Genomic DNA, 13534 nt, shown 5'->3' on the forward strand with positions numbered 1-13534 from the left:
TCCCCTAAATTTAGGACTGACTGCTTTGTTGCCAGGGCGTTGATTCCTACTCATAGGGACCATTGAGGACAGAACTGCCTCTTGGGGTTTTTTGAGCTACCGGGTCACTTTGCGTTGGAATAGACTCATTGGCAGAGAGTGAGAATGGGCATGGGAGCAGGTCACCAGGCCCTCTCTCCCAAAGTAGGAGTATAGGCAGAGTGCTCCATGGACGGAAGATGGCGAGACTTTGTCTCCTCGATTTTGGGCATGTTGTCAGGTAGGGCCCGTTTTCTGGAGATGGATTTCATACTAGGTAAAGTAGTGGGGTCAGTTGATGGACACACTGTCTACAACAGTAGGCTCAGAAAATGATTGAGGATGGCACAAGACTGGGCAGTGTGTCGATCTGTTGTAAATAGGTTGCTAGAAAAAGCTCACTGCCAGTGAGGGAAATCAGACCGCATAGCCACCGTGTGGGGTGGGGTGGGGTGGGGAGAACTGCCTTGTGGGTTTTCAAGATTCACTCTCTTACGGGAGTTGAAAGGCTCATCTTTCTCCCATGGAGCCAGCTGGTGGTTTTGAACATGAGTTATAGGTATATTGGTTAATGTGGCCCTTCCAGCCATAGTCCCGTATGTGGTAGTATATAATAATTCTCTTTTCATATGCCTGTGGCTGTGGGCCCATTTTGGAGGGCACTATCTGTTAACAACCAGGAATGGGATGAGATGGGGCTCTGACTTTAATGGAAGGTGTGACTCGGACCACACTCTGTTTAATTATTATTTTAGTTACTAAGTATTGACTATGAAGGTAAGAAATTATATACATTACAGCTGAGGAGAAATAAAAATGGTTTCTGGAGTGGCCTGGGGAAAAACTTGACTGATTAAGATTAGCAGGAGGCCAACGACTACTGGAAACGTGCCTGAGGCCTGAGGGCATAGATACGTAAATAAGAGACATTCTAGGGGTAGAGAATGGAGTGTTACATTTGGGTGAAATCTGATTGCACCATGACCCACCCATCAAAAGACCTTTCCCTGCAGGGTCTGGTAGGAAGGTGGGGAGAGACTGATCAGATTTGCCTGTGAGTGATTGTGAACAGGACCCCCTGCAATGGTAAAGAATTCACTGAGAAGCACCGGTGTGAGCCAGGAATGGAGTGAGTCCTCTAGGCCCAGCCTGACTTACCTCTGCCCGCCCTTTGGGTTTTGGTCCGAACTTCAGCCCTACTGCGTGAGACATTTCCTCGAACTTTTGTGAGTTCTGTGGCACACTGCAGCAACGAATCTAAGATTTGAGAGTATGTACTCGTGGTGGGGAAATGCTAACAATTGCCCAAAGACACTTACCACTCTGCTATACCCCTCAGCCCAAGTGCATTCAGCTCCAACACCCCACTCCAGTAAGCCTTGGCCTGAAGGCACTTAGCTCCACTCCCAAGGTTCAGTGAGCCCAACTTCCCCAGAGGCATCCCCGTCTGTAAGCCAGCCTCCATTCAGCACAAAGACATTCAGCTGGGAAGTCCATCTCTGTTCCATGCGCTGGCTCCTGGTTTCGGTGCTGCTCCTCTGATCATGTAGCTGTTATCGGGATCCAGGAGTTCACTGCATAAGGACGCCTTACATCTCTCGTTCTTGCTCCGTGGGTAATTGCACACAGACAAACCCTTTCAGTATCTTCCCCACCTTACCAGATCCATGCAGGGAAAGGTCATTGGTGAAATGTTAGAGACTTTGGCTAAAAGGCTATAACTGCGCTGCATTGATTTTTAAGGAAGTTTGAAAAACTAAATGACTGTGTTGCGATCGTGGTACATTAGAAATAGCCACTGGCAGGCTGTGATTCAAATCTTTTCCAGAATCTCGAACTTACTCGCATGTGACTTAGGCATGTCAGACAACTTGGGTGTTTTTGTCATCTTTCGGTTTCTACCTTTCATGGCTGTCAATAGAGAGATCATGAGATAAATCTGACATTATGAAATGTTGGAATAGCAAGGAAAAGCTATTTAGTAAAATTGAAGTCCAGATATTTTTAGTATTAATACTGATGGTACTAAGTTTTCAATTGTAAAGTACTGCAATCCTGGGCAGTCCTCATTCCCCACAAAACACATATTGGTGACATGGGCCACCTGGCCATAAACGAAGCATGAGAGAAATACAGAAGCTGAATTGAAAACACTTGCGGAGTAAGATTTTGTTTGTCTTGTAGGCATTTTGTTCCCAACATCACCTTTGGTCACCCCGTGGTAGAAAGCCTTCGAAAGCAGCTAGGCCAGGACCCCTTCTTTGGTAAGTCTGCATCTGAAGCTGGGCTTTTGGCTCGTGTCAAGGAAAGAGTGGATGGCTTGTTTCTCATGGCCAGCTTCGTCTTTACCCTCTCCTTCCACGGCCTTCTTCAGGACTTCTTTGGCTTGGCTCCTGGTAGGCAAACCAAGACAGTTTCTGCCTCGGCTTTTGTACCTACTTGCTATTCCCTTCAGACTTGTTTGCTCTGCTTCTTTATGCCTCAGTTGCTTTGTCCTTTCCCCAGAGAGACCTTTCCATATACCCTAAATTAACCCTTATCCACTATTAAATCCCCTTACAACTTCCTTCGACCTGAAATTAATCAGACTACCAGCGCTATAAGGGTAGAGATTTAACCCATCTTGTTTTTCAGGGTTTTCAAGAGCTAAGCACAGGTGCATGGTTGGTGTGTTAGTCTGGGTAAACTGGGGAAACAAATCCACAGAAACTCATATATATGGATATATGAGTTTTATATAAAGGGTAAGTGGACATTAAGAAAGCATCCCAATCCAGTGCTGTCTAAGCCCATAAGTCCAACATTAGCCCAGATATCCAACACTGATCTACAAAGTCCTCATTCTCACAAAACACACACGATGATGCCAACTGAAGGAGGAAAGCCCAATCATTGAGCGTGTAAGCACCTCAGCACTGCCAGGGGTCTCCATGTGGCTGCTCCAGCACCCAGGGCTGCATCATCGGGGTAAGTCCATGTGGCTTCTCCTCAAGGATGTCTTGCAGGAAGTGAGCCTTGCCAGCTGAAGCAGGGAACTGGCTGAGGCAGCTGCACCCTGGTCCGACCATCAGAGAGCAAGAGACCTGAGAATTAGAAAGGCGAGGCCCACTGGGGCATTTATCTCTCCGCCCTTCAGTTAATCCCATATGTGTTTATCGGCCAGGTTGGCACAATAAACCTTAACTATCTCAGTTGAGTTCATTACATATTAAATATATGTATGATTCCATTGGTTGGATTATACTCTTGAAGTTTCTTCTTTCAGTCGATTGGATTGAGAATTTTGAACAGGTAAAATATACACGCTCTACTTGGGAAATATGAATTCAGACTGTGTTCACATGGAACATAGATTCCGTTGTGTAAGCTAAGTTAAAAGCACATCAATTTTTTACTGATTTTAAACTAAATTAGCAGTTCATTGTCAAATTTCTTATCCAAAAGAAATTTTACCACATTTTGTAAATGTATATCTTTATGTAAGTAGGGAATTTAGCAATAATTAGATTTTAAAATTATAGAACTTCATGGACTTTAGCTGCACTGTTCAATATGGGAGGCACTAGCTACATGTCTATTTAAATTAACATTTTGATTTAGATTCTAAGTCACATTAACTACATTTCAACTTCGGAATAACGCATATGGTACAGGGCCGCTCAGTACAGGTCCATCATCGCAGAAAGTCCTTTCAGACAGAGCCTCTCCGGGATCTTTCTACTTTAGTGCACCAATGAAATAGCCATTATCAGCTCACTTAAGTAGCATAAGGAAGCAGTGTTCTACTGACAAGAAACTTCTAAGTAATGATGTAATTTTGTTTAAACATAAAATGTTTTTAAACCATCTTTTGGAATATTTATTTTCTAAATTAAATTTCATAGTCTTTTAATACCATGTAACAGATGTCATGACCTTCTGTGAATTGCAGTCACTTACAAGGTCTGTCAGAGGTGGGTGAGCTAGGAAGATCCACTTCTTTCTTTTAGGTTATTTTGTTGTGCTATATGTCTTATTTTTCCTTCCTTCTGTTGGCCACATTTCTTCCTGCTGCCCCTGACCCCTCTTGCCATTGTCTCTCCTCTTAAACCTTCTGGTCACCACTGCGTACACTCTGCTTTTTCTTGCATGGTCTATGTTTGTTTGCTGATAAACTCCCTAATTAGTCTTTCTAGGACTGAGTCTACAGTAAAAGTGAATGGACTCAGTGTACTTTACTATTGGGGTTGAAGGAAAAGTTTGCTCTTGCTTTTATCTAAATCTGTGGTCAAGGATATTCGATAGATAATTTATGGGTCTAGGATATGTATGTATAGGGAGAACAATGTTCTTTGGTGGCTACGAGAGGTGGGATGGGGTGAAAAGGGTGCTATATATGATAGATACTTGCTATTTTGTTCATTGTAAAGGTGACATCAGATGCAGATGTAGTGAACCCAACCAAAGTGAAAACGAGTGTTTGAGCTCATGTGGATGGATGGATGGGCGTAGGCATATTAGTATATAGTGGTGTGTATTTAGATGACAACAGATAAAAGGATCTATAAGGATATGTAAATATAAATATGTGGGTGCAGGCGCATACACACCTTCCAAATTTATTTTTACTGTTTGAAAGCTTTGATCGGAGTCCCATGAGACAATTTGGTCAATTAGCATAAAACAATGGTTTGCCTTCTAGTGCAATGAGTAGCATCTGGGGTCTTAGAATCTTGCGAGTGGCTCTGTAAGACACAACTACGGGTGCCTACTTATCAGAAAGATGATAAGCAAAAGTTGAAGGAACAACCAAGTCTACACCAGCCGGAACTTCATCTGCCCTGAGACCAGAAAAGCTACATAGCGCCTAGCTACCATGACTGACTGTTCTGACCAGGGTCGAAATAGATGATCTTGTATAGAATGGGAGAATTTGGAGCAAAAGGCAAGTTCTTTACAAATTAAAAAAAAAAAAACTTAAAAAGCCAGCACTCTGTCACTGTAGAGAAGAGAAAATGCCCTGAGCTTATTGTCTTGAAACGAGATTTAAACCAAGAGCCACACAGAGACCGCCCCCTGAGAGGGACCTTTAAACAAAATAGCAGGGTGACTCACAGAACAAAGGATATTAGCTGTGAGAGCAGAGCTCTACTTAAAAACTATCTGAATGTGTTAGTCTGGGTACATTAGAGAAGGAAATCCACAGAAGAGAGTTTCATATAAAGGTTAAGTGCACATCAAGAAAACATCCCAACCCAGTGCTGCCCAAGCCCACAAGCCCAACATTAACCATATGTCCAACACCAATCCACAAAGCCCTCCTCTATCTCAAAACGGAAGCAATGATGCCAACTGCAGGAGGAAAGCCGAGTCAGTGAATTTTGTGTAAGCATCTCAGCACTGGCAGGGGTCTCCACACAGCTGCTCCAGCACCCAGGGCTGCATCGGAGTAGGCCATGTGGCTTCTCCTCAGGGATATCTTGCATAAGGTGACCAGATTTTAACATTGGTAAAGCGGGACACCATTGATAAAACTCATATCCTGGCAAAATAGCCACATGGCAGCCGAAAACCGTATACCCTAGCTTGTCATGCATTCTTTCCAAAAATTGGGAGTTTTTTAAAACGCCGCAGGACGCAGGAAAAATTGTTAAAAATCGGGACGTCTGGTCACCTTAGTATTGCAGGAAGTGAGCCTTGCCAGCAGGGAACTGGCTAAGGCAGCCGCACCCTGGTCTGACCATCAGAAAGCAAGAGACCCAAGAACTAGAAAGGCGAGGCTCACCAAGCCATTTATCCCTCTGCCCTTCAATTAATCCCACATGTTTATCGGCCTGGTTGGCGCAATTAACTACCTCAATCCACCTGGCACTTGTACATAATTCTTTAGCTTCACGATTGAAATTAAGTAACACCTACACCTTAATCCTATAATCCTGTGAATATGTTTCCCCACCTATGAGTTTGTAAACCAACCACTTCATGCGTTTATCCCTGCAGTTTTGAGTATCCAATTTATATACTGCCCACTTAAATCAACCCAGTTCTGAAAAGACAATCATTTTTTTTAACATGAAGTGTCTGCATTCCAGTTGGAACCTTGTGAAGTCTGCATCCATAAGCAAAGTCAAATCCGGACAGGCCATCCATAAAGTCAGTAATAATATGCACCAGTTCACAGGCTCAAAAATCTCCAGCTGGTCGGATTCTGGTCAACTCAATGTGGGCTGCCTCACTCAGTCTCCTCAGGGTGCCCATTGGTCGCCTTGCCTTTCGACCATGGGCTCTCACCAATACTCAACAAGCCTAGTCCCCTTGTGCTAGGTCATGAACCCTAGACCAGTCAACCTGCTCTCATCTTCTCTTTTTTCCTGTAAACCAAGTCCACAGGTGTCAGTGGCCAAACTCAACCCATCTCTTTATTGCTGCATTTCTCCCACTTCGACTCAGCAAGTAGATCCAGGTGGTCACCTAGCAAGTATTTTAGCCTGCTCTCAGGCTCTCTTTAACACAGTATGACACAGAAGGTCAACAATTACTCAGCAGCCACGATGAGATAAAAGGAGAGGGAAACTAGAGTACTGGAAATGCTAGCACAATTAAAGAGAATGTGGACAGAGTGATAGGTGTAACTGATGTCACTGAACAATTTGTTGGTACACTCGAATGGAAACCTAACTTTGGTGTAAATTTATACCAAAATTTTAATAAAATACCATTTTAAAAATGTCTTGACTTTTCAAGTGATCGATTGAGGTCAAAACTATGTCCATAATACTAAAATAATGTGTCCTGTTATTTGTGCTGATGGTGTAAAAGACTTCCCCAAAAGCCCACTGCCCTCAAGTCAATTGCAACTCAACAAATGATGATATCGTTTTAGTTATTTAATATGTAATTATAGTGTGTAGGCTTCCGTCTATTTAATATGTAGTTCTCCGAGTCTGGAGAAATGCACACAGTCGTCAAGGTAAAGAGCAGATCCGTCACTCCCCAGAGATCACTGTGTCTTCATCATCAGTCCCTTACGCTACCCACAGAGCATGGCAACCAGTCTTATCTTCCAACTACAGCCTTGGCTTTTCCAGTGTTGACATTCCTCTCCTTAATGTACAGCACTCTCCCCACCTCCTCCCAGGGCTCCCCTTTTCACTGGCCTTTCTTTCCTGACCCCTACCTGGTTAATAAGTTTCGATTTGGGGCAAATGCTTTTTGTTTGGTGTATGGTTGATTGCTTGAGTAATACATTCCTCATAAATATTATTGTTCACTTTATAGGTTGAAAAGTAATCCCCTATTGGGTTCAGTTCCATGATTGAAGGGTGTCTCAGAGGTCCACTACTCTGCTAGACTGGGAGGTCTGGTCATTTTATGATTTTGGATTTTCTTCTCTATCTCTACTGATCTCTCCAGGACCACCTGCTACCATATATACCCGAGGATAAGCTGACCTGAATATCAGCCAAAGCACCTAATTTTACCACAAAAACTGCATTAAAAATGTGCTGAAAAACTTGGCTTATTTATACACGAGCATATTTTTTTAAAGTTCTTAGCTTTTAATTTCTAATATATTGACCTAACATCAGCTAAATTATTTCCAATAATTTTTAAGACTGTAAAAGGAAATTTGAGGTTGGAACAGTTGAGAACCATTGATCTTGCTATGAGCAGAGTTTGCCGACCCATAAACTTACTAAACATGGTTGAGATTTTCCAAAGAGGCTTGCTGGTGGTCACTGCTTGGTAGAGATTGAGTAAGGATGACATTAACAGTCTAGTAACCTAAGGAAAGCATAAACAAAATCCATTTTTTGTGTGTGGAAACATTCAAGATCAATAAATGTAAATGTGTGTCTAGCTATTTGATGCCAGAAAGTTTAAATCTGAGATGACTGTTCCAAGCCATGCTGGTAATACAATTTCTGCTATTTTCCATTAATTAAGATTCAGGAGACATATTTTTTTCTTTTTAGACATGCACATGATGGTGTCCAGGCCAGAGCAGTGGGTAAAGCCAATGGCTGTCGCAGGGGCCAATCAATATACTTTTCATCTGGAGGCTACTGAGAATCCAGGGGCTTTGATCAAAGATATTCGGGAGAATGGTATGAAGGTGAGAATTCAGTGGCGATGGTAACAATTTTTACACTACTTTCAAAGTTTAGAAGATTTGATGGCAGGTAATGATCCGTAGTTGAGACTTGGCTTAAGCACTGTAAAGCCAGAGATTTGAGTATAATTTGCCTGTCAGACAGACTTATTCTACTAATGTTTGCTAAAAGCTATTTCTTAAAGTTACTGGCTTTTGAGACATTTAAGTTCAATAGCCTTGTTGGCTTTTTCTCTTTAAGGCTGTCTTCTGAACTAACAAGTATTCTTTTATTCATTTGACTTAGGTATATATATATTTAAGAATATCATTTTTATTTGGCCTAATGTTTTACAAAATGCACTGTGGAAATATCGCATTTGCTCGAGTATAAGCTGACCTGAATATCAGCCGAGGCACCTAATTTTACCACAAAAAAATTGCATTAAAATGTGCTGGAAAACTCAGCTTCTACGCGAGTATATATGGTGATTGCTGATTTGATGGTCAATTTGTCTGTGTTGTAGGTTGGTCTTGCCATCAAACCAGGAACTACAGTTGAGTATTTGGCACCCTGGGCTAATCAGATCGACATGGCCCTGGTTATGACCGTGGAGCCTGGGTTTGGAGGGCAGAAATTCATGGATGACATGATGCCAAAGGTAAAAAGAAAGACGTTCTAAGGGTGGTTTTTATTACATCTGATACACATGTTGGAAATCAAAAAATATATTTTATCTTTATTGTAAGTAATCTTTATATTGTCTTTATATTCTTTCAAGATCATTATTCCCATAAGCTTCAGATCTCGAGAATTTCCAGGAATATTGTGGCTTTTGTTTTGGTCTTGTTTCTGTGAGACATACTTTCTGTCCATTATGATGAGTTAAATGCTATTTACTAAATGGAACAAAGATTGCTCTGACAAAACTGAATTTCTTCGGGGGCATATTGTTGTGGTTTATACTGGCATCTTGATTTTTTTTGTTCTGGCTGGTTTTTCTCCTCACCTGTCTACTTTAGAAATCACGTATTTCCTCATGTGTGTCTAGGTCCACTGGTTGAGGACCCAGTTCCCGTCTTTGGACATAGAGGTTGATGGTGGAGTAGGTCCTGACACTATCCATAAGTGTGCAGAGGTGAGACTGCTTCTCAGCTGTGACTTGGGCCAATTTCTTATTCAATGTATTGTGCAGAGCATTGTTTTCAGGCCAGAAATAATTTCTGTGTATTTCCTAAATGGGCTTTCTTTGTTGGAAAAGTATTGTTTTGATTTTAAGAATTTGGGGTCTGTTCCATGTGCTGCTCCTGTTCTGTCAGGACCCGTGTGTGGTGGCTCTGATCAGAATGATCATGGTGGTAGCCAGGCACCATCTAGATCTTGTAGCTTCAGGGTAGATGAAGCCCTGATTGGTGTAGACGGTCCTCAAGGGTAGTTTCTCCTCTGAGTCTTGGGTTCCAGTTTCGCTTTTCCTCTTGACTACTAGAAACCAATAGTTGTATCTTAAATGAACGTTCACAGCTTTTAAAACCCTAGCCACTACTCACCAGGATAGGATGTGGAACTTAAACTTCATGAACTATATTATGCTGATTAACATAGTTGTCCCTTAAGACTATGGTCGTAAGCATTTAAACCCAGAAAGCTAATACTGCGAGGTATAGTTGGTTAAGACTAAGAAGTATCTGTAGCTGTCTTCTAATATTTTATTACAAATATGTACCCATACATACATACATACATGTATTTTTAAGCCCCCATTTTTATATATGCACGTGTGCACTCATTTACACATATTTACAAATGTGTGCAGTCACGCATTAAAAATGCACATAATTTTGGTTGTTGCTGTTAGGATTTTTTTCCTCTTTGAATTAAATTGCTTACATATTCTGTGCTTCTCAAAGTGGCTTGTGTGTAATTAAAATACTGATTGACAGATGGAAGAGTAGAAACTCCAATCCAGGAATTCTGCTTTAGGATCTTTTGTGTCGTCCTATGAGACGTAACCTAAGTGTTTACTTCTTCCAGGCAGGAGCTAACATGATTGTGTCTGGCAGTGCCATTATGAGGAGTGAAGACCCCAGATCTGTGATCAACTTGTTAAGAAATGTTTGCTCAGAAGCTGCTCAGAAACGTTCTCTTGACCGATGAGACCTCAAACAGCTCCGTATTTCTGCTCATGAAATCTCCTTTTTACTGGAAAACAACAATGTTGACTACCAAACCATATCACAGTCTAGGCACTACTTTTCTGAGCAATTTTCATTCCAGTAAAGCAAAAACTAAGTGAAGAACATTCTAAGGGTGGAAATCGGTGTGTGTATTCTAATCTACATTTTCAGTGGTGGAATTTAAAGATTGGTATGGTGAATACGCTGTTTTTACTGGGAGACTTGATTTTTTAAAAAAGACTATGGCATTGTTAAGTTTACAAAATAGAAATGTCTTAATGCCAAAGAAGGCATATTAGCTACTATGAAATAAGGTTTTTCTTTCTAGCATGGATTTTTTGTTTCTTATTTTGCAAAAGCAAAGGTAGTCATTACATTTTTCCCGTTTCACATATTTGTGATTTGTGTATATACTCTTGATAATAGGACCAGAATAATTCTAAGATCAATTCAGCTGGGATGAGATCCAGTATCATTCTTGCCTCTAAACCTATTTTCACTTGTCACCATAGTGATGCATTAAAACTCTTAGCGAATCTCTGAAGTTCAGGGGTGTCAGTGCTCTGTGCTACACCATCAGCGCAGGAGCTGCTGGGTGTTCTCTACCTGTTTTGCTAGAGGAGCCGCTTAGTGATGACTTTCCTCTCATAATCCCATCCACCTGTTATTCTCAAGGACATGAAATAATGCTGTTGTTCTGATTACAAAGGAAAAGTAAAGCCTATCCAAAATACAGACTTCGTTGATATGTTAAATCTAATCACATCTATGGATTGTAAGGCAGGTATTCTGTCCCCATTTGGGGGGGTGGGGGGGAGGCAAAACCCTAACAGCACCCTGGAAAGGATCCAGTAGGAAATCAGATTCTGTCAGCACTACTTTGACACATGGAGTCCTGGAGAAGTGGCCTAGGCAGACAGGAAGCTTCTTTTCACTTAACATTGCCTTATTTTTCTTCAGGAATTGTATATTGCCACCCCCCATTACTACCACCACCCCACCGCCATCAAGCTGATTCTGCCTCAGAGACCCTATACAGGACAGGTTAAAACTGCTCCTTAGGGGTTCTGAGACTAAATCTGTGCAGAGACAGTGAAATCTTTGCCTTAAGAGTAACTGATGGGTTTGAACCATTGGCCTTGTGTTAGCAACCAGTGCTTGGCTCACGGGACCCCAGCAGCTCCTTTATTGCCTCAAGATTTATATTTTTCCAAGACAGACCAGGTGAACTCAGAGGTGGCATTTCATGATTTAATCCGTAAGCTTTAGTTTATGGATCAAATCTGCACAACACGCCATTTTAAGGCTATGCTTTCCATTGCACTGAGCCAACACCTGGGTGGTAACCATTTTGTTCTAATATTTTTGCAGTGTAAGAATATGCAAGAAACAACCAGACCAGTGTCCGTAAACTTCACTGAATTCCTATGAATTGTGGGGAACAGATTTGAAAAACAGAATGTTAACACGTAAGCATAGACTAGAGCATCCTTGATTTTTTTAAATTGCACTAGGCAGATTTCTGTTATTTTTTTTTTTTTTTTGGCTTAGGAAAATGTGGTGCCATGAATAGGTAGCGTTTTAATCAAGTCAAACAATGCAAAGTATATAGAAATAACTTTTAATTAAAAAACTTACATAGAAGATTATAATCTCAGACATGACAGAAAGATTTAAGTTTGCCTGGCTTTTGTTTTCTCCTTAAAAAACAAGTGTACAATAAAACTATAAGAAGTTTTGTCAGTATTGAAATTTGAATATTTTTCCCTTTGAAGGAACCAGTAGAATGTCTAATTCCTAACAGAAAATGTCAGATCCCATATAGGTTATGTCATCTGGCCAGGATGGTCAGTTAAATGGGTTCAACAACTTGAATAACCTATCTTTTTTAACATAAAAAATGATTCATATAAATGTCAACTTATTTTTTTAATGTACCAGCTCCAGAAAGAATTTTTCCAATATAAATGCTTCAGTATCCTTCGAGAATTTTTCTGTCTCACTCTAGAATGCAAGTCAGAATAGATGTTTAATATGGCAAGGACTTAACAAATAGCTCATGATAACAATATATTTTAAGTTGCTTTCGTTCTATGACTTCCTATTTGTTGGTTGCTTTAAATTAGTGTCTTCAGAACACAGTGAGAGAGGGGTCTAATAAAGTAGATAAAACTCAGAGTTGCATCAGCATGTAATTCTACTTTGCTTGTTTTATAATGTTAAGAGTGAATAGAAACTAGCCTGTGATTAGTCCAACAGAAATCAGTACTTTCAAATAAATGAGTATTGTACCATCTGGTTATAGGAATTTCCATAAACGACCAGCTTTTGGTAAACGCTTTTCCTTTAAACAACCTCCCTCCTCCATGGTCAAGACTTGCAGATGCCACTGGAAACCTGTAGTTTTTAATGTACAATGCAGCTTACATTTCATGTGTAACTCATACATGCGTTTTCAAGTGGTTTGGGTTATTGCCAGTGGCTTTCAAAAATACAGATGTGCATGAGTATATATATGTGTGTATGCTATACACATGTCCATGCTAGTATATTTTGAAGATGATTTTAATTCCCATGTGTACAGGAAAAAAGAATAGCTGTCAGTTGACACACGTGTGTGTGTTATCTTAAAAATTATTTACCTAGTAATGTTACTTGACTTCAAATTGCAGCTGTTGATTTCTTGGTGCTAGTTATTTGCTTGATTAAATGCAAATGACTAGAACTTGTATACAGATAGTTAGTTTTTCCCGTGGTTAAAGAAGGAAAACAAGGTTTATCGTGCTTGTTTCATAAACGGCATAAAAATAGTACATGCAGTACATGCTCTTATTCTGGAGTTATGATTAGGAGGCATGAAGGGTCAAGAACAGGACTTTTGTTTAATGCTGTTTTCTCTTCAGTTACATAGTTTTCTTAACCAGCCTGTTCTCTGTCACCTATTTTGTTTAACATTGAGTCTTAAACCAAACACTCTATAGTCTTCCGTTTCATCTGATGGCTGCTTTGCACAGTGGCCGTTCTCTGCATTGGTGTAGAAGATTTCCCCATGGAAAGTCGTGCCAGACCTTTCCATCTGGTCCTTTTTCTCATCTTGGCACAATAAGGCTGCTGAATCTTCGTCCTTCAGTGGAAAAACCCTTCGTTCCCACCATGAAGGCTGAAAGGAAAAATGTTTGAGCTAAGTTTCTGTTTGGTTTGTTTTGTTTCAGTTCACTTATCAAGTAATCTGCAAATGGTTGACTCTGCAGGAACGGTTCTGTTCTTTTG

The 13534-nt window shown here is 40.7% G+C and overlaps 2 protein-coding genes across 8 annotated transcripts in view; one reads left to right on the forward strand and one right to left on the reverse strand.

The window, feature by feature from the left end:
• The window catches only part of RPE (ribulose-5-phosphate-3-epimerase), a 17525-nt gene extending 7136 nt beyond the window's left edge, over positions 1-10389 (forward strand). For 2 of the 3 annotated variants that reach the window (XM_004701581.2, XM_045295270.1), the window contains exons 2-6: positions 2203-2282; positions 7974-8113; positions 8617-8751; positions 9142-9228; positions 10122-10389. In XM_004701581.2, coding sequence (XP_004701638.1) covers positions 2203-2282; positions 7974-8113; positions 8617-8751; positions 9142-9228; positions 10122-10244 — 565 coding nt within the window. In that variant the 3' untranslated portion in view covers positions 10245-10389. The remainder of the gene's footprint in view (positions 1-2202; positions 2283-7973; positions 8114-8616; positions 8752-9141; positions 9229-10121) is intronic. The other variant, XM_045295275.1, reaches the window with a different exon arrangement.
• A 1480-nt stretch (positions 10390-11869) lies between these two features.
• The window catches only part of KANSL1L (KAT8 regulatory NSL complex subunit 1 like), a 121297-nt gene continuing 119632 nt past the window's right edge, over positions 11870-13534 (reverse strand). For 4 of the 5 annotated variants that reach the window (XM_045295256.1, XM_045295235.1, XM_045295243.1 and 1 more), the window contains one exon: positions 11870-13424. In XM_045295256.1, the coding sequence (XP_045151191.1) occupies positions 13200-13424 (225 nt within the window). In that variant the 3' untranslated portion in view covers positions 11870-13199. The remainder of the gene's footprint in view (positions 13425-13534) is intronic. The other variant, XM_045295260.1, reaches the window with a different exon arrangement.

The sequence above is a fragment of the Echinops telfairi genome, unplaced genomic scaffold (genome assembly GCF_000313985.2).
Source record: "Echinops telfairi isolate 266 unplaced genomic scaffold, ASM31398v2 ScPeMD7_3;HRSCAF=10, whole genome shotgun sequence".
NCBI lineage: Eukaryota > Metazoa > Chordata > Mammalia > Afrosoricida > Tenrecidae > Echinops > Echinops telfairi.